The sequence below is a fragment of the Corvus moneduloides genome, chromosome 23 (assembly GCF_009650955.1).
Source record: "Corvus moneduloides isolate bCorMon1 chromosome 23, bCorMon1.pri, whole genome shotgun sequence".
Lineage (NCBI taxonomy): Eukaryota > Metazoa > Chordata > Aves > Passeriformes > Corvidae > Corvus > Corvus moneduloides.
Genome location: NC_045498.1, coordinates 874858 through 901196, shown reverse-complemented (window position 1 = coordinate 901196; position 26339 = coordinate 874858). Strand labels below are relative to the sequence as shown.

Here is a 26339-nt window from a genome sequence, read left to right as displayed (position 1 = left end):
ACTGGTCTGGTCCTTCTCCACCAGCTGTTCCTGGTGCTTCTGCCCAGTAACTGAGAATCAGAATCACAGAATCTCCTGAGCTGGAAGGGACCCCCAAGGCTCAAGTCCAGCTCCTGGCCCTGCACAGACACCCCAACAATCCCACCCTGTGCCTGGCCGCGTTGTCCCAGTGCTCCTGGAGCTCTGGCAGCCTCGGGGCTGTGACCTGTCCAGCCTTAGTGGCCTGGCAGGGTTCACCTGGCAGGGTTCACCTGGCAGGGTTCACCTGGTGGCTCCAGCCCCTTTGGGGTGTGCCAGGCAGACACAGAACACGTCCGGCTGTGCCCGGTCACTCGCCCCTTCCCGTGGGGTTGACCCTCCTCAGTGGGCAGCTCCTGTCTCCAGGCTGGGAGGGCAGTGCCAGTGGCCAGGGGAGGCGTTTGTCCTGGCAGTGACCGTGTTTCCTGTGGCAGTTTGGCAGCCTGGAGCAGAAGCTGGCGCTGGCAGAGCGCATCCGTGGCCACGTGCTGTCCCTGGCCCTGCAGATGTACGGCTGCAGGGTGATCCAGAAGGCCCTGGAGTTCATCCCCCCAGACCAGCAGGTAATTGTAAGTTTCAATTTTAACTTTCTTCTTGATGTTTGACATTCCTGAGCTGTCCCCTCCTGTCCCTCTCGTGCCTGGTGTTCCCTTGGTTTGGTTCCTGGCATGTTTGTGGTGTTTCTTGTGCGTGAGGAGTCCGTGCCACCGTCCTTGGGTGTCGTTGTCACCTCCCTGTTCCCTTCCCTGGCCGTGGGGCTGCTTCTCTGTTAATTGCCTGGAAACAGGGAAAACTGAGAATGAGGGTGAATCAAAAGAGATTCTTAAATCCCTTGAAGGAAGAGTTTTGTCTTTAATATTCACCGAGTTATTGCTATGTGGGTCAGCATCCTGCGCTCCTGCAGGGAGATGGATGAGGAGCTCCTCGTTCTGGCTTTGGAGAGATGTGGCTGATAGCCCCACTCAGAGCTCATTTATAAAGTTCTTCCTCAAGGGTTTCAGGAACAATGAATTGAGAGGAAAAAGACGCTGGGAGGGCTGGCTCGGGAAGGGTTGGGAACGGTTGTAACAGGAATCTCAGTGTAGGTTATGAAATTAAAAATCTGAAAGAGGCTTTAGGAGTGTCCTTCCCTCTAGGCTGAGCCTGAGCCAAGTGTGTCAGTGGGGCAGTGCCAGGCTCCAGCACTGCTGCTCCAAGGATTTGCTGTCTCCTCCAGAATGGCATTTTTGAGTACTCAGCTCTCCCGAAATTCCTGGGTTTGATTCAGCTACAAAACTGAACTCACCCAGATTTTGTCAGAGCATTAAAATGCCCCCAAGTGTCATTTCTGTTCATGAGTGCAGCTTCCAGCCTGCACGTGGGGTACCTTAGTCATGTCTGAACTTCATTAATTCCTTAATTATCATCTCTGTAAAATCCCAGCAAGTTCTGAACCCAGAGCTGACCCTGTTCTGGGGACAGGTGACCCTGATACACAAGGACTTCATGAACTTTGGGCATTTTAGATTTGTTTCTCTTTGAGAGAAGCAGAGAGGAAAATGGGGGATGCACAGGAACGCTGTGGATCAGTTGGGATTTCTTTAATTTGGATACATGGAAGAGGATGCTCGTCAAGAAGGGCTTCATCTTCCTGCAATCCCAGGATGGGTTGGGTTGGAATGGAGCTCCAAGCTCCCGTTCCAGGGACCCTCCCAGCAGGCCAGGTTCTAATGGGATGGCAGAGCAGGATTTTCCCTGCTGGTTGCTGTAGCCCAGCAAAGCTTCATCTCGTGGCCACTGGAGCATTCCTGTGCCATTCCTGCCCAGGCCAGCAGTGCCAGCTGTGCCCTCCTGACTGGGGATGCTGGTGGTGCTTTCTGTTTGTGCTCTCTCCTCCCGTAGAACGAGATGGTTCGGGAGCTGGACGGGCACGTGCTCAAGTGCGTCAAGGACCAGAACGGGAACCACGTGGTGCAGAAGTGCATCGAGTGTGTGCAGCCTCAGTCCCTGCAGTTCATCATCGACGCCTTCAAGGGACAGGTGAGGCCCTGCCCAGCTCCTGGCCCTGCTTGGAGCAGCCTCGGAGTGGCTGCGGCTTCAACTCTTGGGAGTTGTCACTTTTAGCGACCATGGCTTGCGAGGTTGATGCAGCCGCATGAGGGAGGCCTTGGTCACATCCCTGTTACCATTTCTGGGCAGGTCTGTGAGAGCAGAGCAGGGCGGCTTTGGGGAGCAGAGCAGGATGGGTTTGGAGGGCAGAGCAGGATGGGTTTGGGGGGCAGAGCAGGATGGGTTTGGAGGGCAGAGCAGGGTGGGTTTGGAGGGCAGAGCAGGATGGGTTTGGAGGGCAGAGCAGGATGGGTTTGGGGAGCAGAGCAGGATGGGTTTGAAGGGCAGAGCAGGATGGGTTTGGGGGGCAGAGCAGGATGGGTTTGGGGAGCAGAGCAGGATGGGTTTGGGGAGCAGAGCAGGATGGGTTTGGGGAGCAGAGCAGGATGGGTTTGGAGGGCAGAGCAGGATGGGTTTGGGGAGCAGAGCAGGATGGGTTTGGGGAGCAGAGCAGGATGGGTTTGAAGGGCAGAGCAGGATGGGTTTGGGGGGCAGAGCAGGATGGGTTTGGGGAGCAGAGCAGGATGGGTTTGAAGGGCAGAGCAGGATGGGTTTGGGGAGCAGAGCAGGATGGATTTGGAGGGCAGAGCAGGATGGGTTTGGGGAGCAGAGCAGGATGGGTTTGGGGAGCAGAGCAGGATGGGTTTGAAGGGCAGAGCAGGATGGGTTTGGGGAGCAGAGCAGGATGGGTTTGGGGAGCAGAGCAGGATGGGTTTGAAGGGCAGAGCAGGATGGGTTTGGGGAGCAGAGCAGGATGGGTTTGGAGGGCAGAGCAGGGTGGGTTTGGGGAGCAGAGCAGGATGGGTTTGAAGGGCAGAGCAGGATGGGTTTGGGGAGCAGAGCAGGATGGGTTTGGGAAGCAGAGCAGGATGGGTTTGGGGGCAGAGCAGGATGGGTTTGGAGGGCAGAGCAGGATGGGTTTGGGGAGCAGAGCAGGAGGGGTTTGGGGAGCAGAGCAGGATGGGTTTGGGGAGCAGAGCAGGAGGGGTTTGGGGGGCAGAGCAGGATGGGTTTGGGGAGCAGAGCAGGAGGGGTTTGGGGAGCAGAGCAGGAGGGGTTTGGGGAGCAGAGCAGGGCGGGTTTGGGGGGCAGAGCAGGATGGGTTTGGGGAGCAGAGCAGGATGGGTTTGGGGGGCAGAGCAGGATGGGTTTGGGGAGCAGAGCAGGATGGGTTTGGGGAGCAGAGCAGGATGGGTTTGGGGAGCAGAGCAGGATGGGTTTGAAGGGCAGAGCAGGATGGGTTTGGAGGGCAGAGCAGGATGGGTTTGGAGGGCAGAGCAGGGCGGGTTTGGAGAGCAGAGCAGGAGGGGTTTGGGGAGCAGAGCAGGATGGGTTTGGGGGGCAGAGCAGGAGTGGTTTGGAGGGCAGAGCAGGATGGGTTTGGGGAGCAGAGCAGGAGGGGTTTGGGGAGCAGAGCAGGATGGGTTTGGGGAGCAGAGCAGGATGGGTTTGGAGGGCAGAGCAGGATGGGTTTGGGGAGCAGAGCAGGAGGGGTTTGGGGGGCAGAGCAGGATGGGTTTGGGGAGCAGAGCAGGAGGGGTTTGGGGAGCAGAGCAGGACGGGTTTGGGGAGCAGAGCAGGATGGGTTTGGGGAGCAGAGCAGGATGGGTTTGAAGGGCAGAGCAGGATGGGTTTGGAGGGCAGAGCAGGATGGGTTTGGAGGGCAGAGCAGGAGGGGTTTGGAGAGCAGAGCAGGATGGGTTTGGGGGGCAGAGCAGGATGGGTTTGGGGAGCAGAGCAGGACGGGTTTGGGGAGCAGAGCAGGACGGGTTTGGGGGCAGAGCAGGATGGGTTTGGGGAGCAGAGCAGGATGGGTTTGGGGAGCAGAGCAGGATGGGTTTGGGGAGCAGAGCAGGAGGGGTTTGGAGGGCAGAGCAGGATGGGTTTGGGGAGCAGAGCAGGGCGGGTTTGGGGGGCAGAGCAGGATGGGTTTGGGGAGCAGAGCAGGATGGGTTTGGGGGGCAGAGCAGGATGGGTTTGGAGGGCAGAGCAGGATGGGTTTGGGGAGCAGAGCAGGATGGGTTTGGGGGGCAGAGCAGGATGGGTTTGGGGAGCAGAGCAGGATGGGTTTGGGGAGCAGAGCAGGATGGGTTTGGGGAGCAGAGCAGGATGGGTTTGGGGGCAGAGCAGGATGGGTTTGGGGAGCAGAGCAGGATGGGTTTGGGGAGCAGAGCAGGATGGGTTTGGGGGGCAGAGCAGGAGGGGTTTGGGGAGCAGAGCAGGATGGGTTTGGGGAGCAGAGCAGGATGGGTTTGGGAAGCAGAGCAGGATGGGTTTGGGAAGCAGAGCAGGATGGGTTTGGGGAGCAGAGCAGGATGGGTTTGAAGGGCAGAGCAGGGCGGGTTTGGGGAGCAGAGCAGGATGGGTTTGGGGGGCAGAGCAGGGCGGGTTTGGGGGGCAGAGCAGGATGGGTTTGGGGAGCAGAGCAGGGCGGGTTTGGGGGCAGAGCAGGATGGGTTTGGGGGGCAGAGCAGGATGGGTTTGGGGGGCAGAGCAGGAGGGGTTTGGAGGGCAGAGCAGGAGGGGTTTGGGGAGCAGAGCAGGAGGGGTTTGGGGAGCAGAGCAGGATGGGTTTGGGGAGCAGAGCAGGATGGGTTTGGAGGGCAGAGCAGGGTGGGTTTGGGGAGCAGAGCAGGATGGGTTTGGGGAGCAGAGCAGGATGGGTTTGAAGGGCAGAGCAGGATGGGTTTGGGGAGCAGAGCAGGGCGGGTTTGGGGGCAGAGCAGGATGGGTTTGGGGAGCAGAGCAGGAGGGGTTTGGGGGGCAGAGCAGGATGGGTTTGGGGAGCAGAGCAGGATGGGTTTGGGAAGCAGAGCAGGAGGGGTTTGGAGGGCAGAGCAGGATGGGTTTGGGGAGCAGAGCAGGATGGGTTTGGGGGGCAGAGCAGGATGGGTTTGGGGGGCAGAGCAGGATGGGTTTGGAGGGCAGAGCAGGATGGGTTTGGGGAGCAGAGCAGGATGGGTTTGAAGGGCAGAGCAGGATGGGTTTGGGGAGCAGAGCAGGATGGGTTTGGGGAGCAGAGCAGGATGGGTTTGGGAAGCAGAGCAGGATGGGTTTGGAGGGCAGAGCAGGATGGGTTTGGGGAGCAGAGCAGGATGGGTTTGGGGGGCAGAGCAGGGTGGGTTTGGGGAGCAGAGCAGGATGGGTTTGGGGAGCAGAGCAGGATGGGTTTGGGGGGCAGAGCAGGATGGGTTTGGGGAGCAGAGCAGGATGGGTTTGGGGAGCAGAGCAGGATGGGTTTGGGGAGCAGAGCAGGATGGGTTTGGGGAGCAGAGCAGGATGGGTTTGAAGGGCAGAGCAGGATGGGTTTGGGAAGCAGAGCAGGAGGGGTTTGGGGAGCAGAGCAGGATGGGTTTGGAGGGCAGAGCAGGATGGGTTTGGGGAGCAGAGCAGGATGGGTTTTGGGGGCAGAGCAGGATGGGTTTGGGGAGCAGAGCAGGATGGGTTTGGGGAGCAGAGCAGGATGGGTTTGGGGGGCAGAGCAGGATGGGTTTGGGGAGCAGAGCAGGATGGGTTTGAAGGGCAGAGCAGGATGGGTTTGGGGAGCAGAGCAGGATGGGTTTGGGAGCAGAGCAGGATGGGTTTGGAGGGCAGAGCAGGATGGGTTTGGGGAGCAGAGCAGGATGGGTTTGGGGAGCAGAGCAGGATGGGTTTGAAGGGCAGAGCAGGATGGGTTTGGGGGGCAGAGCAGGATGGGTTTGGGGAGCAGAGCAGGATGGGTTTGAAGGGCAGAGCAGGATGGGTTTGGGGAGCAGAGCAGGATGGGTTTGGGGAGCAGAGCAGGATGGATTTGGAGGGCAGAGCAGGATGGGTTTGGGGAGCAGAGCAGGATGGGTTTGGGGAGCAGAGCAGGATGGGTTTGAAGGGCAGAGCAGGATGGGTTTGGGGAGCAGAGCAGGATGGGTTTGGGGAGCAGAGCAGGATGGGTTTGAAGGGCAGAGCAGGATGGGTTTGGGGAGCAGAGCAGGATGGGTTTGGGAAGCAGAGCAGGATGGGTTTGGGGGCAGAGCAGGATGGGTTTGGGGAGCAGAGCAGGATGGGTTTGGGGGGCAGAGCAGGATGGGTTTGGGAAGCAGAGCAGGATGGGTTTGGGGAGCAGAGCAGGATGGGTTTGGGGAGCAGAGCAGGATGGGTTTGGAGGGCAGAGCAGGATGGGTTTGGGGAGCAGAGCAGGAGGGGTTTGGGGGGCAGAGCAGGATGGGTTTGGGGAGCAGAGCAGGAGGGGTTTGGGGGGCAGAGCAGGATGGGTTTGGGGAGCAGAGCAGGAGGGGTTTGGGGAGCAGAGCAGGAGGGGTTTGGGGAGCAGAGCAGGGCGGGTTTGGGGGGCAGAGCAGGATGGGTTTGGGGAGCAGAGCAGGATGGGTTTGGGGGGCAGAGCAGGATGGGTTTGGGGAGCAGAGCAGGATGGGTTTGAAGGGCAGAGCAGGATGGGTTTGGAGGGCAGAGCAGGATGGGTTTGGAGGGCAGAGCAGGGCGGGTTTGGAGAGCAGAGCAGGAGGGGTTTGGGGGGCAGAGCAGGATGGGTTTGGGGGGCAGAGCAGGAGTGGTTTGGAGGGCAGAGCAGGATGGGTTTGGGGAGCAGAGCAGGAGGGGTTTGGGGAGCAGAGCAGGATGGGTTTGGGGAGCAGAGCAGGATGGGTTTGGAGGGCAGAGCAGGATGGGTTTGGGGAGCAGAGCAGGAGGGGTTTGGGGGGCAGAGCAGGATGGGTTTGGGGAGCAGAGCAGGAGGGGTTTGGGGAGCAGAGCAGGACGGGTTTGGGGAGCAGAGCAGGATGGGTTTGGGGAGCAGAGCAGGATGGGTTTGGAGGGCAGAGCAGGAGGGGTTTGGAGAGCAGAGCAGGATGGGTTTGGGGAGCAGAGCAGGACGGGTTTGGGGGGCAGAGCAGGATGGGTTTGGGGAGCAGAGCAGGATGGGTTTGGGGAGCAGAGCAGGATGGGTTTGGGGAGCAGAGCAGGACGGGTTTGGGGAGCAGAGCAGGATGGGTTTGGGGAGCAGAGCAGGATGGGTTTGGGGAGCAGAGCAGGGCGGGTTTGGGGGGCAGAGCAGGATGGGTTTGGGGAGCAGAGCAGGATGGGTTTGGGGGGCAGAGCAGGATGGGTTTGGGAAGCAGAGCAGGATGGGTTTGGGGAGCAGAGCAGGATGGGTTTGGGGGCAGAGCAGGATGGGTTTGGGGAGCAGAGCAGGAGGGGTTTGGGGAGCAGAGCAGGATGGGTTTGGAGGGCAGAGCAGGATGGGTTTGGGAGCAGAGCAGGATGGGTTTGGGGGGCAGAGCAGGATGGGTTTGGGGAGCAGAGCAGGATGGGTTTGGGGAGCAGAGCAGGATGGGTTTGGGGAGCAGAGCAGGGCGGGTTTGGGGGCAGAGCAGGATGGGTTTGGGGAGCAGAGCAGGATGGGTTTGGGGAGCAGAGCAGGATGGGTTTGGGGGGCAGAGCAGGAGGGGTTTGGGGAGCAGAGCAGGATGGGTTTGGGGAGCAGAGCAGGATGGGTTTGGGAAGCAGAGCAGGATGGGTTTGGGAAGCAGAGCAGGATGGGTTTGGGGAGCAGAGCAGGATGGGTTTGAAGGGCAGAGCAGGGCGGGTTTGGGGAGCAGAGCAGGATGGGTTTGGGGAGCAGAGCAGGATGGGTTTGAAGGGCAGAGCAGGATGGGTTTGGGGAGCAGAGCAGGATGGGTTTGGGGGGCAGAGCAGGGCGGGTTTGGGGGGCAGAGCAGGATGGGTTTGGGGAGCAGAGCAGGATGGGTTTGAAGGGCAGAGCAGGATGGGTTTGGGGAGCAGAGCAGGATGGGTTTGGGGAGCAGAGCAGGGCGGGTTTGGGGAGCAGAGCAGGATGGGTTTGGGGGGCAGAGCAGGAGGGGTTTGGGGAGCAGAGCAGGATGGGTTTGGGGAGCAGAGCAGGATGGGTTTGGGGGGCAGAGCAGGATGGGTTTGGGGGGCAGAGCAGGAGGGGTTTGGAGGGCAGAGCAGGAGGGGTTTGGGGAGCAGAGCAGGAGGGGTTTGGGGAGCAGAGCAGGATGGGTTTGGGGAGCAGAGCAGGATGGGTTTGGAGGGCAGAGCAGGGTGGGTTTGGGGAGCAGAGCAGGATGGGTTTGGGGAGCAGAGCAGGATGGGTTTGAAGGGCAGAGCAGGATGGGTTTGGGGAGCAGAGCAGGGCGGGTTTGGGGGCAGAGCAGGATGGGTTTGGGGAGCAGAGCAGGATGGGTTTGGGAAGCAGAGCAGGAGGGGTTTGGAGGGCAGAGCAGGATGGGTTTGGGGAGCAGAGCAGGATGGGTTTGGAGGGCAGAGCAGGATGGGTTTGGGGAGCAGAGCAGGATGGGTTTGAAGGGCAGAGCAGGATGGGTTTGGGGAGCAGAGCAGGATGGGTTTGGGGAGCAGAGCAGGATGGGTTTGGGAAGCAGAGCAGGATGGGTTTGGAGGGCAGAGCAGGATGGGTTTGGGGAGCAGAGCAGGATGGGTTTGGGGGGCAGAGCAGGATGGGTTTGGGGAGCAGAGCAGGGCGGGTTTGGGGAGCAGAGCAGGATGGGTTTGGGGAGCAGAGCAGGATGGGTTTGGGGGGCAGAGCAGGATGGGTTTGAAGGGCAGAGCAGGATGGGTTTGGAGGGCAGAGCAGGATGGGTTTGGAGGGCAGAGCAGGGCGGGTTTGGAGAGCAGAGCAGGAGGGGTTTGGGGGGCAGAGCAGGATGGGTTTGGGGAGCAGAGCAGGACGGGTTTGGGGAGCAGAGCAGGGCGGGTTTGGGGAGCAGAGCAGGATGGGTTTGGGGAGCAGAGCAGGATGGGTTTGGAGGGCAGAGCAGGAGGGGTTTGGAGAGCAGAGCAGGATGGGTTTGGGGGGCAGAGCAGGATGGGTTTGGGGAGCAGAGCAGGATGGGTTTGGGGAGCAGAGCAGGGTGGGTTTGGGGGGCAGAGCAGGATGGGTTTGGGGAGCAGAGCAGGATGGGTTTGGGGAGCAGAGCAGGGCGGGTTTGGGGGGCAGAGCAGGATGGGTTTGGGGAGCAGAGCAGGATGGGTTTGGGGGGCAGAGCAGGATGGGTTTGGAGGGCAGAGCAGGATGGGTTTGGGGAGCAGAGCAGGATGGGTTTGGGGAGCAGAGCAGGATGGGTTTGGAGGGCAGAGCAGGATGGGTTTGGGGAGCAGAGCAGGATGGGTTTTGGGGGCAGAGCAGGATGGGTTTGGGGAGCAGAGCAGGATGGGTTTGGGGAGCAGAGCAGGAGGGGTTTGGGGGGCAGAGCAGGAGGGGTTTGGGGAGCAGAGCAGGATGGGTTTGGGAAGCAGAGCAGGATGGGTTTGGGAAGCAGAGCAGGATGGGTTTGGGGAGCAGAGCAGGATGGGTTTGAAGGGCAGAGCAGGATGGGTTTGGGGAGCAGAGCAGGATGGGTTTGGGGGGCAGAGCAGGGCGGGTTTGGGGGGCAGAGCAGGATGGGTTTGGGGAGCAGAGCAGGATGGGTTTGGGGGGCAGAGCAGGATGGGTTTGGAGGGCAGAGCAGGATGGGTTTGGGGAGCAGAGCAGGAGGGGTTTGGGGAGCAGAGCAGGATGGGTTTGGGGAGCAGAGCAGGATGGGTTTGGGGGGCAGAGCAGGATGGGTTTGGGGAGCAGAGCAGGAGGGGTTTGGGGAGCAGAGCAGGATGGGTTTGGGGGGCAGAGCAGGATGGGTTTGGGGGGCAGAGCAGGATGGGTTTGGAGGGCAGATTTGTCAGAGTAAAGCCTCCTTGCATGAGGCTGCTCCCCTGGAATATTGAGTATTTTTGATGAGGGAAAACAGGGCTGTCCCTAATCCCTCTTCCCAGAGAAGGTGGCGAGCAGAGTTTTGTGCTGCTGGGGCACCTCAGTCATGTCTAAACTTCATGAATTCCCTAATTATCGCCTGACTTGTGTAAAATCCCAGCAGGTTCTGAGCCCAGAGCTGATCCCCTTTTAGGGACAGGTGACCCTGATACCCGAAGAGTTCATGAACTTTGTGCATTTTAGATTTGCTTCTCTTTGAGGGCAGCAGAGAGGAAAGTGGGGGATGCACAGGAGAGCAAAGTTCCATTGTGATCCCTGTCTGTGCAGGTGGCTCAGAGGAATGCTGAGTGCTGATTCCCAAGGGCCTCAGAGCAGGGGAAGACCAGGAGTTTCATCTAGAAAAGGGCAATTGTCCTTGATTCTCCTGGTTTTTTGCTTTTTTATTGGTGTCCTCTCCTGAGTTGGTGTCCTGGGTATCAGTTGTGTCTGGCTTTACTCTGCCTGCCTCAGCTCCCAGTACAGAAGTGCTGCTCTGGGTGTTCCCAACCTCGTTGAATTGGCTTTGCAGGGGCACTTGGGCGGTTTTGAGGATTTGCTACAGGGATGTGAGGACAGCCAGGGGCTGCTACAGCAGGAGCCAGGAGCTGGAATCCTGGGAAAGTGGGGATTTGCTTGGCTGGCTCAAAACAAGCAGGATTCTGGCTGGAAAGCTGCTCCTGGTTAGAGTTTAGGCTTGGATTTTCTGCCTTTGGGAAGGCAGAAACATCTCTGGGAGCTCGGCACTGACATTTCCTTGCCCAGTCATCCCAGTTCCGTCTGCGCCTTCACACGGCAGATTAAACTTCTCACCTGCCGACGATTGCCCTGCTGTTAATTGCACTCCAAGCCCTGTTTCCCTGCAGGGTTTACTCACCAGTTATTAAAAATGTGTGACTGTTGATTTAAACTTCAGTGCTCGGATTTGCTGCTGTTGTTAAATCAAAGCAACCAAACGGGACTTTGTGCTTCAGACAGAAAAGGGAGCTGCAGTAATAACACGTGTCATGTTCTCACCCAGAGATCTGCTAATCCATTAGAAATGAGAAAGATTCTTTGTTGTCACTTCTCCTAAGCATTCTTAAGGCTTTTAAACAAATCCAAACAGTTGAGGAAAATCCTTTCCTGGGCGTTTTTAACTTTTCTGGCTCGTAGCATTTCTTAAAGAGCTCAAAATTCGTGCTGGCAAACGACGTGCTGGAATTATTTGGGGAAAATAACCAAGCTTCCAGCAGTTCTTGGTTGTTCCAGGGGTTTTTTTATGAATCAAGAGGTTTTGCCACTTGTTCTTCATAGATGGGGAAGCTGAGGCTTCCCCAGGTAGGGGTGGGATGTGCCTGGGATCCCAGTGGGTGTTCCCAGTTGCAGCTGGTGCTGCCTGGAGCTGGCGTTCCCTGCAGGAATGCTGGAAGGTTTCTGGGATTCCCAAGGACTGACGGGATGTTGCTGCCTGTGCTTTGTCCTTGTGCCCAGGTGTTCGCTCTGTCCACGCACCCGTACGGCTGCCGGGTGATCCAGAGGATCCTGGAGCACTGTCTTCCCGAGCAGACCCTTCCCATCCTGGAGGAGCTCCACCAGCACACGGAGCAGCTGGTGCAGGTCAGTGTGGGAGGGGCTGGGGGTGGCCCCAGGTCACTGCTGAGTGCTGGGACAGCTCCTGCAGAGCCCTGTGGGAGCATCACCGGCATTCCCGCCTGGAAAAGGAATGGGAATGAGCAGGAATTACGTCAGCACCGCCTGCTGTGGCCACAGGGACGAGGTCAGGGCGTGCCAGAGGTGGTGTCACCTCCCTGTCTGAGGGGGCCCCGTGTCCTGGTGCCTCGCTCCGGTGCAAGGAGGAGCAGAAGGGATGCCAGGAGCCGATGGCTCCAAGGAAAGGGAGGTGCTGAGCCATTGGAATTCTTAACAAGAGTTGGTTCTGTGCTCACCCCCCTCCTGGCTGCCTTCCCTCCTCCCTGCAGCCCTTGGGAGAACCTGGTGGGCCAGGGTTTTACACGGATTCTGCTCTCAGGGCACGTGGATAAAGCAGCAAAGCAAGTCCTGGTCCGGTTCCCAAATTCCCACTCAGATGCCAGGGCACAAATTGGGGTGAAATGGGAGCTGGGCCATAGTCCAAATTCCCACTGAGCTGGTGCATATCCCACATCCTGTGTGCTCAGCGTTGGGAAGTGGGAAGAGGTTGGACATGGACATGTGGCCATGCCTCTGGTACCCTGAACTGGAAAGTTAATATCCTGTGCTCTGAATATTCCCAAATTCAGAACTTGAATGTGCTTAAGGACAGTGTCCCACAGGCACAACCACGGCACAGCCCTCCAGGATGTGGGGTTTGGTAGGTTTGAACCTGGAGAGAGGGAAAACAACCCGGGAATAGGCAGGATATTGACATTTCCTGTGCAAGGACATCATTTTAAGTTTTATAAATAATTCAACTGCTACAAAAATGCATCATTTTACCACCTGCTACCACTCCAGAATGCAGAGGTTTGCAGAAATAAGAAGTGTCGAGGTGATTTGTACAGCAAATATTCTAATTAATCTTTAGCTGAACTTTTCACTCTGAATGCACTTTGGGAATCAGTTTGCTGGGAATTCTTCCTGTCCACTTCTCCACCTTTCGTGACCCCCTCCTGCTGTCTCACAACCAGGATCAGTATGGGAATTACGTTATCCAGCACGTCCTGGAGCACGGCCGGCCCGAGGACAAGAGCAAGATCGTAGCAGAAATCAGAGGCAACGTGCTCGTGTTGAGTCAACATAAATTTGCCAGGTAGGAATTCCTGCCTTAAATTGTCCCTCTGGGAGCATGGGCACATCCCAGAGCTGCACAAGAGTTAGGGGTGGGTGAAAGGAGGTGAAAATTCCTTTGGCTTAATTAAAAAACTGTTATTTATAACATTAATAAATATAAACTGGGGTGTGTCAGCCAGGGGAGTCTGTCACGGAGGAGGATGGAGGTGTGGAAGAGCAGCCCCGATCCAAGCTCCTGATTTAACCAGGAGTTCTCGTGTGGTCTGTTTTACCTGGTTTATTTTCATGGGGTTGAAGCTGTCACTTATTAGCCCTTGGATAATAAGAGCATTCACTGTCCTGGGCTGCTGTGTCCAGCCACGAGGGCATCGGGAAGTCAGTGCAGCACCAGCCCATCCCACTTCTCGCAGAGGAATCCCCGCTGGCTGCAGCATCTCCCAGCTTTTCGCTGTGTCCCTTTTGAGTCCCACACGAGGACCCCTCCGAGGGAGGCTGCAGCATTCCCAGCTGCTGCAGAGCCTCACGTGGCTGAAGGAAAAGCCGGGTTTTTGTGGATGTCAGGACACAGCAACGCTTCCCACCTGCGTGAATCCCTGCTGGATGTGCTTCCAGCCCTTTGAACATGAAGGCTGAGCTCTTCAAAGGCTCAGAATTCCCCCTTCCTCTGATGAGAATACTCAGGGACACGAGGGAGGTGTAACATTAATGAGGATTAGGAGAGCGTGGTGGTGTTCACGTTGTTATTTCAGGTTCTCCCTCCCTGCCTTGCCTGGCTCTTTTTTCCCAAACTTCTTTCCAGCTGGAGCATTAATTAGTGGAGGGTCCCCTGAGCTGAGCAAACCCGCAGGGTGATCCCGTGAGTCAGGCAGGGATGTGGAGATGAGGCCAGCGCAGCCCTCGGTCCCCTTTCATGTACCCTACTTCTGGCTCTCCAGAGATCTCAGGCTGCTCATTGATGTATTCAGGAATTTCAGAAATCCTCTGCTTGGCTGAGATTCTTCATTCCTGAATGAGCATTTCCCTGTTGTTTTAACCTTGGATCTGCATTCCCGTCGTGTTCCAGTGGGGAGAAAACCAAAACAACAACTTGGCTTCTGTGCTGTGAGGGTGGGCACTGACCTCACACAGCAGCACTGGACACGGGCCTGACCTGGTCCGGTTCCTGAATTCCCACTCAGATCCCAAGGCACAGATCGGGCTGAAATGAAACCTGAACTGCTCCATTCCCCAGATTCCCACTCAGATCCCAAGGCACAAACTGGGATGAAATGGGAGCTGCTCCATATCCCACGTCCCCGCTGAGGTCCCACGTCCCGTGTGACACCGCTGAGCTCTGCCAGCACCCGTCACCTGCCCCTGTAGCAGCACAGGAGGTGTCCGTGGGGTGGGATGGAAAGCTCTGGGGAGACATTCCCTGCCCGGTTCCCAGCTCCATTCCAGTTCCCTGCTCCAGTCCCAGCTCCCTGCCTGGTTCCCTGCTCCATTCCAGTTCCCTGCTCCAGTCCCAGCTCCCTGCTCCATTCCCATCTCCCTGCTCCACTCCCATCTCCCTGCCCATCTCCCTGCTCCATTCCCATCTCCCTGCTCCATTCCCATCTCCCTGCTCCATTCCCAGCTCCCAGCTCCATTCCCATCTCCCTGCTCCATTCCCATCTCCCTGCTCCATTCCTGCTCCCTGCTCCACTCCCATCTCCCTGCTCCATTCCCAGCTCCCTGCTCCATTCCCAGCTCCCAGCTCCATTCCCATCTCCCTGCTCCATTCCCATCTCCCTGCTCCATTCCCAGCTCCCAGCTCCATTCCCATCTCCCTGCTCCATTCCCAGCTCCCTGCTCCATTCCCAGCTCCCTGCTCCACTCCCAGCTCCATTCCCATCTCCCTGCTCCATTCCCATCTCCCTGCTCCACTCCCAGCTCCATTCCCAGCTCCCTGCTCCATTCCAGCTCCCTGCTCCATTCCCATCTCCCTGCTCCATTCCCAGCTCCCTGCTCCATTCCCATCTCCCTGCTCCACTCCCAGCTCCATTCCCAGCTCCCTGCTCCATTCCAGCTCCCTGCTCCATTCCCATCTCCCTGCTCCATTCCCAGCTCCCTGCTCCATTCCCAGCTCCCTGCTCCATTCCCATCTCCCTGCTCCATTCCCAGCTCCCTGCTCCACTCCCAGCTCCATTCCCATCTCCCTGCTCCATTCCCAGCTCCCTGCTCCATTCCCAGCTCCCTGCTCCACTCCCAGCTCCATTACCCATCTCCCTGCTCCATTCCCAGCTCCCTGCTCCATTCCCAGCTCCATTCCCATCTCCCTGCTCCACTCCCTGCTCCATTCCCAGCTCCCTGCTCCATTCCCATCTCCCTGCTCCATTCCCAGCTCCCTGCTCCACTCCCAGCTCCATTCCCATCTCCCTGCTCCATTCCCAGCTCCCTGCTCCATTCCCATCTCCCTGCTCCACTCCCAGCTCCATTCCCAGCTCCCTGCTCCATTCCCAGCTCCCTGCTCCATTCCCAGCTCCATTCCCATCTCCCTGCTCCACTCCCTGCTCCATTCCCAGTTCCCTGCTCCATTCCCATCTCCCTGCTCCATTCCCAGTTCCCAGCTCCATTCCCATCTCCCTGCTCCACTCCCAGCTCCATTCCCATCTCCCTGCTCCGCTCCCTGCTGATGGCTCCCCGTGCCCTTGCAGCAACGTGGTGGAGAAGTGTGTGACGCACGCGTCGCGCACGGAGCGGGCCATGCTCATCGACGAGGTGTGCACCATGAACGACGGCCCCCACAGTGCCTTATACACCATGATGAAGGACCAGTACGCCAACTACGTGGTGCAGAAGATGATCGACGTGGCAGAGCCGGCCCAGAGGAAGATTGTCATGCACAAGGTGAGCAGCTGGGGGCTGAGCAGGGACAGCCTGGCACCGTCACCTGCGTGTGGGGGGAAACGAGGCTGAGGGTTGAGTGCTGGCAGAGGGGTTGGGGTGTTTCAGTAGCTGCAAGATGGGAATTACAGAATGGTTTGGGGTGGGAAGGACCTCAAAACTCAGCCAGTTCCACCCCAGGGACACCTCCCACTGTCCCAGGCTGCTCCAGCCCCAGTGTCCAGCCTGGCCTTGGGCACTGCCAGGGATCCAGGGGCAGCCCCAGCTGCTCTGGCAATTCCATGCCAGCCCCTGCCCACCCTGCCAGGGAACAATTCCTTCCCAAGATCCCACCCAGCCCTGCCCTCTGGCACTGGGAAGCCATTGCCTGGCTCCTGGCCCTGAATCCCTTGTCCCCAGTCCCTCTGCAGCTCTCCTGGAGCCCCTTTAGGCCCTGCAAGGGGCTCGCAGCTCTCCCTGGAGCCTTCTCCTCTCCAGCTGAGCACCCCCAGCTCTCCCAGCCCGGCTCCAGAGGGGCTCCAGCCCTGCAGCAGCTCCGGGGGCTCCTCTGGACTCTCCCCAGCAGCTCCAGGTCCTGGTGATGTTGGGGGCCGGGGAGAATTTCTCCCCATATCCCGTCTGGCCCTGCCCTGTGTCCGAGTGAAGCCGTTCCCCCATGTCCTGTCCCTCCATTCCCATGTCACAAATCCCCCTCCAGCTTTCTGGAGGAGTGTGGAGCTGCGCTGGGGTTTAGCTGCAGCTGCCTGCTGGCAGCGGTGCCCGCGTCCCAGTGACCCACTTCTGCACGGAGCAGGCGCCGCTCTCCTGCCAGCGCTGGCGGCGCTGGGCCCCCGCGGTGCCCGGAGCTGGGCACGTCCGGGATGGGAGCAGGGAGATGGGAATGGAGCAGGGAGATGGCCCCAGGCTGTCCCCCCTCTCTGTCCCTCTGTGTCCCTGCAGCTGTGTCCCTGCTGGTTGTGTCCCTGTGAGCTGTGTCCCTCTGCCTGTGCCCCTCTGCCTGTGTCCTTGTGTGTCCCTCTGCCCGTGTCCCCCTGCCTGTGTCCTTGTGTGTTCCTGCAGGCTCTGTGCCCCTGTGTCCTCCTGCCTGTGTCCCTCTGTATCCCTGTGACTCTGTCCTTGTGTCCCTCTGCCTGTAGCTCTGTCCCTGCAGGCTCTGTCCCCCTGTCTGTGTCCCCGTGTGTCCCTGCAGGCTCTGTCCCCCTGTCTGTGTCCCCCTGTGTCCCTGCAGGCTCTGTCCCCCTGCCTGTGTCCCCGTGTGTCCCTGCAGGCTCTGTCCCCCTGTCTGTGTCCCCCTGTGTCCCTGCAGGCTCTGTCCCCCTGCCTGTGTCCCCGTGTGTCCCTGCAGGCTCTGTCCCCCTGGCTCTGTCCCTCTGCTGTGCTGTGTCCCCCTGTGTCCCTGCAGGCTCTGTCCCCCTGCCTGTGTCCCCCTGTGTCCCTGCAGGCTCTGTCCCCCTGTCTGTGTCCCTGTGTGTCCCTGCAGGCTCTGTCCCCCTGCCTGTGTCCCCCTGTGTCCCTGCAGGCTCTGTCCCCCTGCCTGTGTCCCCCTGTGTCCCTGCAGGCTCTGTCCCCCTGCCTGTGTCCCCGTGTGTCCCTGCAGGCTCTGTCCCCCTGGCTCTGTCCCTCTGCTGTGCTGTGTCCCCGTGCCTGCCAGCCCCACCTGTCCCTCCGTGTCCCTCCCAAGGCAGTGCCCTTGCCTGGTGCCCCCTCCGAGCCGTTGATCAAACGCTCCGTGTCTCACTTTTCAATGAGTTCTGATGTGACACTTCCCGGAATCCCAGGATCCCTGAGGCTGGAAAAGCCCTCCAAGGCCACCCAGGCTGTCCTGTGCCCCATCCCCACCTTGTCCCCAGAGCGCTCAGTGCCACCTCCAGAATTCCTTGGGCATCTCCAGGGATGGGCACTCCAAACCTCCCTGGGCAGTTCCAAGGCCTGAGCAGCCTTTCCATGGGGAAATTCCTGCTGATATCCTAAACTTCCCTGCTTTAGCATTACCCTGCAGTGTTTGAATGCACAACCATCCCAGGAGTTCATATTTGTCCCAAATTAAGACATTTGGAATGAAATCTGCCTTCCCCAGCGCCCTGTGCCTGCTGCTCCAAGGGCAGGAGCTCTGGAAACTGGGAATGTCTTCATTTTCCTGCTTTGAAAGGTCACGTTTGCAGGGCTTTGGAATGGCAGTGAATGGAGAGTAACAGGCTTTAGGTGGGGGGTGGAACTGGGATGCTTTTCATTTCCTCAGTGGCATTTCTTGGGGTTACTCAGTGAAAAATCCCAGGGTACAGCCAGAGAAATGAAATCCTGACTGACCCAGGCATGGAAAACCTGAGGTTTATTTACTGTGAAGAGGAACTGTGAATAAATTCAGGCATTCAAATGCTAATGAAGTGGTTTTATTATTATATTTAAGCATCCTTGACTAAGCCAGACTGATTTCTCTATAAAAAGCAGGAATTTGTGTGGAGCTGCTTTGACCTCCACATTCATGGAATCCACACAAGCAGCTGGAATAATCCTCAGGGATGGCGATTCTTAGGCTTAGGAGTCACTCAGAGTCGTTCTTTTAACCCCAAATCTGTTTTAGTGCACAAGAAATGCTAAAAATAACTAAAGAAAGATAATTAAATAAAGATACCTGGCAAGGGACACACCCGATTTATCTGTGGCAGAGGGGCCCTGGATTTGCTAATCTCTAACACTAATCAAAAAGTACAAATGATTGCTCCTGACATTCCATAGTTTCTTGTTCCTGTCGAGCAAAGCCTTTGGAATAAAATGCAAATTAGATTATCAGTGGGGCTGTCAGAAATAGCTGCGGGTTGACAGCTAAATGGGCCGAGTGATGGGAGTTGAGCTGCGATCCCAGGCTGCAGCAAAGCCTGGGAAGGCGGACTCGGGGGCTCTGGGAATGGCTGGCATGGTGGAAAACAGCAGGCTGGGATGGGGCCAAAAATGGGATTTCAGTTAAGTTCTGATCTTAAGTAAATTGAAAGAGGGATTTTAGCAGTTGTGGCAGTAAAGGGGGAGAAGTGGAAGGAATTGTTGGAATTGGAGCTTCACTGCTCCTTTTCCTGGGCACAGGTGGCATTCCTGCTGGGAATGGGGGGCCAGGCTTGGATTTGTGGTGCTTGGAATGGGGGTCCTGGGAGTGGAGCGGGAATGGGAGGGGCTGGGGGCTGAGCTGGGATGAGGAGTTTGGGGTGGGTTCCCTGCTCATGGTCAGTGATGGGATGTGGCCACCCTTGGAGCAGGGAATGCTGGACATCAGGCCAGGCTGTTGCCACTTGGAGAAAATGGTAAAATCATGGAATCCTGGAATGGTTTGGGTTGGAAGAGACCTTAAATCCCACCCAGTGCCACCCCAGGGACACCTCCCGCTGTGCCAGGCTGCTCCCAGCCCCAATGTCCAGCCTGGCCTTGGGCACTGCCAGGGATCCAGGGGCAGCCCCAGCTGCTCTGGCAATTCCATGCCAGCCCCTGCCCACCCTGCCAGGGAACAATTCCTGCCCAAGATCCCATCCAGCCCTGCCCTCTGGCACTGGGAATCCCTTTCATTCAAAGCCCTGGCGCTTCCCCTCTGCAGAATCCCCCGGGGAGTTCGGGATCGAAGCTCATCGGGGTGGGTGTAACCCCCCTCCATGATCCTCAGTCCCGGTTTTCCTCAGTCCCGGTTTTCCTCAGTCCCGGTTTTCCTCAGTCCCGGTTTCCCTGCTCTTCCCGCAGATCCGGCCTCACATCGCCACCCTGCGCAAGTACACCTACGGCAAGCACATCCTGGCCAAGCTGGAGAAATACTACATGAAAAACGGCGTGGATTTGGGGCCCATCTGCGGCCCCCCCAACGGCATCATCTGAGGAGGGGACACCCCCGGAGCCACTCCAGGATCCAGGAATCCATCCCAGGAATCCATCCCAGAATCCATCCCAGAACCCACCCACACCACCCGCGACGGTTCTAAAAAACAACAAAACAACAAAAACAAACCCACAAAAAACAAACCAAGAAAAGCAGAAAAAAACAAAAAAAAAACAACAACAGAAAAAAGAGAAGCCTTTGTAAATTTCTTTAATTTTATTATGCATAACATGTACTAATTATTTTTTTTAATTAACTAATTGCCCTGCTGTTTTACTGGTGTATAGAATTCTTGTACATAGGTCTCAGATGTACATGGAAGGCCACATTTTTGTTCACTGTTGTATCTATAATTCCAAATGTGGAGACTTTCAGGGTGGTTGGTTTGAAAACAACAAACAAACAATACAAAAAAAAAAAAACCCCGTTTTTAATTCATCATTTTTTGCAAATACCTTTTTTTGGGGTTGTTTTTTTTTCCTCCTTTTAAGCCCAAAAATGAGCGAGAAGTTGGGATTTTAGTTCAGTGGTAGAAATGCTGAAAAGAGAAGAATTCAGCTTGCTAAAGTTTGGTTTTAAAGACACCAAAATACAATTTTTGGGACTTTTAAATGGCTTTATTTCTATTTTATTTGTGACTCTGACATGCTGGAGGAGGGAGCTTGGCTGGCGTTTCGAGAAAACACCCAGAGATGATTTTAAAGGGGAGGATTTGGGGGGGACTTTTTTACTGCCCCGCTCCTCTGTTCACCTGGAGAGACACAATTTGATTATTTAGCATGAGGAAAAACAAAAAAAAAAATCCAACTCGGCTTTGGTCTTGCTTCTATAAATATATAGTGTATACTTGGTGTAGACTTTACATATATAAAAATTTGTAGTATTTTCTTGTTTTGATGTCTGATCTGTATCTATAATGTACCCTAGTAGTGGAACATACTTCTGACTGTACAATTGTACATTTGTAAACCTCTGTAATGTAAATGTGGAGAAGTTTGAATCGACATAAAAACCCGTTTTTTGGTAAGAAAACAGGAAAAAAAAAAGAATTAGCAAAAACCTGTGCATTTCAGTGTATATTCACACCTTTTATGGTCGTAGCATATAGTGTTGTATATTGTAAATTGTAATTTCAACCAGAAGTAAATTTTTTCTTTTGAAGGAAATGTTCTCTTTATACAGCCTAGTTAATGTTTAAAAACAAAAAAGGAAGAAAAATAACTGCTTGGTTTTATTTGTCACCTAGTTGGACGGTAGAGATCCTTTCTAAATGTTCTACAGACCTGATTCAGTTCCAAATAGTGGTTTTTTTGAATCTTACAAAGTAATGTTTTGCTTCTTTTGTGACAGTAAGAAACAAAAAAGTGCAGAAGTACAGCCCCCCCCTAGTTTTCCTTACAATCAGAGTCCCTTTTCACCTTGTAAAGTGTGAATCACCTCCTCCTTTTTTGTACAGAAGATGAACTGTATTTTGCATTTTGTCTACTTGTAAGTGAATGTAACATACTGTCAATTTTCCTCGTTTGAATATAGAATTGTAACACTACACGGTGTACATTTACAGAGCCTTGTGTATATTTCCAATGAACTTTTTTGCAAGCACACTTGTAACCATATGTGTATAATTAACAAACCTGTGTATGCTTATGCCTGGGCGACTATTTTTTGTAACTCTTGTGTAGATTGTCTCTAAACAACGTGTGATCTTTATTTTGAAAAATACAGAACTTTGGAATCTGGCTCTGGGCTCCGTGGAGTGCTCAGTTGGGAATTTGGGGGCAGTCCGGGGGCAGGGAAGGGCTGGAGCCGTGATTTTCATGGAATGTTGGAGTGCGGAGCTTCCATCCAGGAGCAGGGCACCGGGAAGGGCTGGAGATGGGAGCTTCAATCTGGGAGCAGGTGCAGGACACAGGGAAGGGCTGGAGCCGTGATTTTCATGGAATGTTGAGTTGGAACTTCAGTCTGGGAGAAGGACACCAGGAAGGGCTGGAGCCGTGATTTTCATGGAATGTTGGAGTGCAGAGCTTCCATCCAGGAGCAGGGCACTGGGAAGGGCTGGAGCTGTGCCGGAGGGTTGGGATGGAGAGCAGGGAAAGGTTCCTCATCCTGAACGGGTTCCCCAGGGCACAGGGACGGGGGGATTCTCCTGAGACCCCACGTGCAGAGCTGCCCCAGCCCTGGAGCCTCCAAAATCAAGGATGTGGAGCTGCTGGAGAGAGTCCAGAGGAGCCCCCGGAGCTGCTCCAGGGCTGGGAGAGCTGGGGGTGCTCAGCTGGAGAGGAGAAGGCTCCAGGGAGAGCTGCGAGCCCCTTGCAGGGCCTAAAGGGGCTCCAGGAGAGCTGCAGAGGGACTGGGGACAAGGGATTCAGGGCCAGGAGCCAGGCAATGGCTTCCCAGTGCCAGAGGGCAGGGCTGGGTGGGATCTTGGGAAGGAATTGTTCCCTGGTGCTTCTCATCTCGTGATGGCTTTTTGTCCTCCCCTCCCTCCAGGCTGGTCCTGGTTCCACCCCCCCTCACCTGCTGCCCCCATGATGTCCCGGTGTCCTTTACTCCCCCAATCCCCTCTTTAGGGAAGCTCCAGCTCCCCGCTTTGTCCCCAGCGTGAGCAGAACCCCAAAATCGGCCTCTCCTTCCCTCCAGCTTTCCCCCGTTTGCAGCATCCAGGACCTTCCCTGTCCCCGTGCTGCACTTTGGTGCATTTAAAAACCCTTTCCCAGAGGGACATTTGGGGAATCCCGATGAATCCGGGAACTTGTGCAAGATGTGGCAAAGTGATGGAGGGGAAGAAAATCCCCATTTTACAGGAAATTACTTACTTTGGCTGAGCACTTGGAAAGGGTCAGGTTTTGCAGCCTGGACTCCTCCCACGCCCCATTCCTGACCCTCAGTAGGGCCCAGCACCCCCGGGACCCCACACTGGGATTGATCTGGGATCTCAGACTGGGGTTGATGTGGGATCTCAGACTGGGGTTGATGTGGGATCTCAGACTGGGATTGATGTGGGACCCCGCACTGGGATTGATCTGGGACCCCACACTGAGATTGATGTGGGATCTCAGACTGGGGTTGATGTGGGATCTCAGACTGGGATTGATGTGGGATCTCAGACTGGGATTGATGTGGGACCCCGCACTGGGATTGATGTGGGATCTCAGACTGGGATTGATGTGGGATCTCAGACTGGGATTGATGTGGGACCCCGCACTGGGATTGATCTGGGACCCCACACTGAGATTGATCTGGGATCTCAGACTGGGGTTGATGTGGGATCTCAGACTGGGGTTGATGTGGGACCCTGCACTGGGATTGATCTGGGATCTCAGACTGGGATTGATGTGGGACCCCGCACTGGGATTGATGTGGGATCTCAGACTGAGATTGATCTGGGATCTCAGACTGGGATTGATGTGGGACCCCGCACTGGGATTGATGCGGGACCCCGCACTGGGATTGTTGCGGGACCCCGCACTGGGATTGATGTGGGATCTCAGACTGGGATTGATGTGGGATCTCAGACTGGGATTGATGTGGGATCTCAGACTGGGATTGATGTGGGACCCCGCACTGGGATTGATCTGGGACCCCACACTGAGATTGATGTGGGATCTCAGACTGGGGTTGATGTGGGATCTCAGACTGGGGTTGATGTGGGACCCTGCACTGGGATTGATCTGGGATCTCAGACTGAGATTGATCTGGGATCTCAGACTGGGGTTGATCTGGGATCTCAGACTGGGATTGATGTGGGACCCCGCACTGGGATTGATGTGGGATCTCAGACTGAGATTGATCTGGGATCTCAGACTGGGATTGATGTGGGACCCCGCACTGGGATTGTTGTGGGACCCCGCACTGGGATTGATGTGGGATCTCAGACTGGGATTGATGTGGGATCTCAGACTGGGATTGATGCGGGACCCCGCACTGGGATTGATCTGGGATCTCAGACTGGGATTGATGCGAGACCCCGCACTGGGATTGATGCGGGACCCCGCACTGGGATTGATCTGGGATCCCGCACTGGGGTTGGTCTGGTAGCCCAGACTGGGGTTGATCTCTTCCCCCCCCCGTCGATGTTAAATTCCCCAGGAGCTGATTTGGGCTTTGGCCCCGTTTCTGCCCCGGCTCTGAAGCCACCCTGTGCCCCCGCATCGCCCCGAGCCACCGAGGGCACGGGCACTCGTCCTTTGGGGTTTTAGAGCTCTCAGAACTCTTTGGGGGTCTCATTTATCTGGTGGTGCTCGTGGAGCTCAGCCAGCAGCACCTGGCTGCAGGTATGGGGACAAACACAGTGAAAAGAAGGGATAGAAATCTAATTTTAATGTTTAATTTAGCACTGAGGGTTTAATTCGGGCTAGAGAGGAAGGGGAGCGTGCCCAGGCTCTGTTTGTTCCCCCAGACTGCTGCGGGTCCGGGCTCAGCCCTGGGCACCCTTCTCACCCCGAGGTGCTGGGAGTGGGATCGGCTCTCAGCCGGGGGACAGAGGGGACACGGGAAGGACGCGGGTGCTCCGTGCTGGCCCTGCTTCGGTCCCTCCTGAGGGATCTCCGTCAGCTCAGCCGGGCCCCGCTGTGCCACCCCTGTCCCGTCGCACCGCCCAGGGCCCGAGGGGACACGCCGTGCCCATTCCCCCTTTAGCCACCAGGGGGCACGGGGGGACACGGGGGGACACCAGGGGACATGAGGGGACACGGGGGGACACGGGGGGACAGAGGGGACACCAGGGGACACGGGGGGACACGGGGGGACACGGGGGGACAGAGGGGATACCAGGGGACACGGGGGGACACGGGGGGACACGGGGGGACACCAGGGGACACGAGGGGACAGAGGGGATACCAGGGGACACGGGGGGACACGGGGGGACACGGGGGGACACCAGGGGACACGAGGGGACAGAGGGGATACCAGGGGACACGGGGGGACACGGGGGGACACGAGGGGACACGGGGGGACACCAGGGGACACGGGGGGACACGAGGGGACAGAAGGGACACCAGGGGACACGAGGGGACACCAGGGGACCCCAGGGGACACCAGAGGACACGAGGGGACACCGGGGGACACCAGGGGACACGAGGTGACACGGGGGGACCCCAGGGGACACCAGGGGACACGGGGGGACACCAGGGGACACCAGGGGACACGAGGGGACACGGGGGGACCCCAGGGGACACGAGGGGACACGAGGGGACACGAGGGGACACGGGGGGACCCCAGGGGACACGAGGTGACACGGGGGGACACGAGGGGACACGAGGGGACACGAGGGGACACGGGGGGACCCCAGGGGACACCAGGGGACACGGGGGGACACGGGGGGACCCCAGGGGACACGGGGGGACACGGGGGGACACGGGGGGACACGAGGGGACACGAGGGGACACGGGGGGACCCCAGGGGACACCAGGGGACCGCAGCTGCCGCAGCCACCGCGGCCGCAGCCGGGACAAGGACCCGGTGGCAGCGCCCTCCGCCCCCCCCGCCCCTCCTGTGGGACCCACAAGCCCCCGCCACCCTTCAGGGACCACCCCTGGGGTGCCACCCCTGGCTGGGGACACGAGGGGACCCTGCGGGCCCGGCCCGGTCCCTGCAGGGGTGGCGGCGGCCACGGCGGGGCGGTGCAGCCCCAGCAACGCGCCGGGCCCGGGCTGCGAGCTGGGGACCCCCCTGCCTGGACACCGGACCCTGCCTGGGGACACCCCCGGCCCGGGTGGCCCCGGTGTCCCTGGGACCCCCGGTGTCCCTGGGACCCCCCCACCGCACCGGGACACCCCCCTCGGCCCGAGTACCGCCCCTGCCCCAAAGGCACCTCCTGTCCCCGGAGCCCCCTTTTCCCGGCCCCAGGGACACCCCCGGACCCCCTTGCCCGGGACCCCCGCTGCTCCGGGGCCACCCCACTGTCCCGGAGATCCCCCCCCCCCCCTCTCTGGGACCACCCCAGGGATCCTCCCCAGCCCCCGGACCCCCCTCTTCACCCCGGGGACTCCCCCCTCCCCCCCTTTCCCCGGGTTCTGCCCCCCCTTCCCCCCACACACTTCTCGCCCCTTCTATTAATGCACTTAAAAAAAAATTAATTTATTTGGATTCTGCCAATTACAGCACAATTAAAACCGAATGACGTCACTCAGGCGGGGCCCCCCGGAGCCCCCCGCATGTTTCCCACCCCCTCAGGGCTTCCCTGAGTTTCCAGTCCCGGGGGCAGCGGGAGGACCCTCAGTGGGGGATCTGTGGGGCGCCGTGTCCCTGCTCCCCCCAGCCGCGGGTTCAGCTCCAGTTTTGGCTGAATTTGGCTGATTTTCCCTCCTTTGTCCCAGTAACCCCCCCTGCCCCCCCGGGCCCCTCCCGGGGTGTATTTTGAGGGTAAATGAGGGGGTTTATAGAATCCCAGTCTGGTTTTAGGCCCTTCACAGGAAAGGAGGAATTCCCCGCGTGTGGAAGTGGCTCATTCCCACTCCGTCCCTCCGCTCCCGGCTCACCCACAGCCGCACCACCCCCAGGGCCCCTCGGCGTGACCAAGCCCCCAAATTCCGAGCGGAGCCACCCCAGGGTCACCTGGCAGGTGTGTGGAAGTCACTGGGATGGCCCCGCCCTCTGAGCCCACCGTTATCCCGGGTTTTTTGAACGGGGAAACTGAGGCACGGTGCTGGGGCTGGTTCAGCTGTCGGCCCGGGAGGGATTCCCGGATCGGCCGAAGGTTTTCCCCTCCCACCCATCCCTGGTTACCCCCCAGGTGTCCCAAACACCACCTTGGGCTCCCCCCATCTACTCCTGGGCGCCCCCAGCTGCCCCCAGACCCTCCCATTCCCCCTGGATCTCCCCAGTCTGTCCCAGTTCCCCCCCTACGTACCCCAGGCTGCCCCCAGTTCGTCCCAGTGCCCTCCTTTACCTGTTCCAGCCCCCTCCATCTGCCCCAGATCCCTCCCCATGCCTCCCTGGTCGCCCCCCAGCTCCCGAGGGCTGGAGGAGCTGCTGCCTCCAACTGGTCGCCCCCCTGTATGTCCCCCA

General features: G+C 57.9%; 1 protein-coding gene across 7 annotated transcripts in view; it reads left to right on the top strand.

The window, feature by feature from the left end:
• The window catches only part of PUM1 (pumilio RNA binding family member 1), a 92184-nt gene extending 71113 nt beyond the window's left edge, over window positions 1–21071 (top strand). For 4 of the 7 annotated variants that reach the window (XM_032132128.1, XM_032132132.1, XM_032132131.1 and 1 more), the window contains exons 17-22: window positions 453–587; window positions 1900–2037; window positions 11336–11461; window positions 12511–12632; window positions 15289–15481; window positions 19199–21071. In XM_032132128.1, coding sequence (XP_031988019.1) covers window positions 453–587; window positions 1900–2037; window positions 11336–11461; window positions 12511–12632; window positions 15289–15481; window positions 19199–19330 — 846 coding nt within the window. In that variant the 3' untranslated portion in view covers window positions 19331–21071. The remainder of the gene's footprint in view (window positions 1–452; window positions 588–1899; window positions 2038–11335; window positions 11462–12510; window positions 12633–15288; window positions 15482–19198) is intronic. The other 3 variants (XM_032132130.1, XM_032132134.1, XM_032132129.1) reach the window with 1 other exon arrangement.
• Window positions 21072–26339: the final 5268 nt, after the last annotated feature.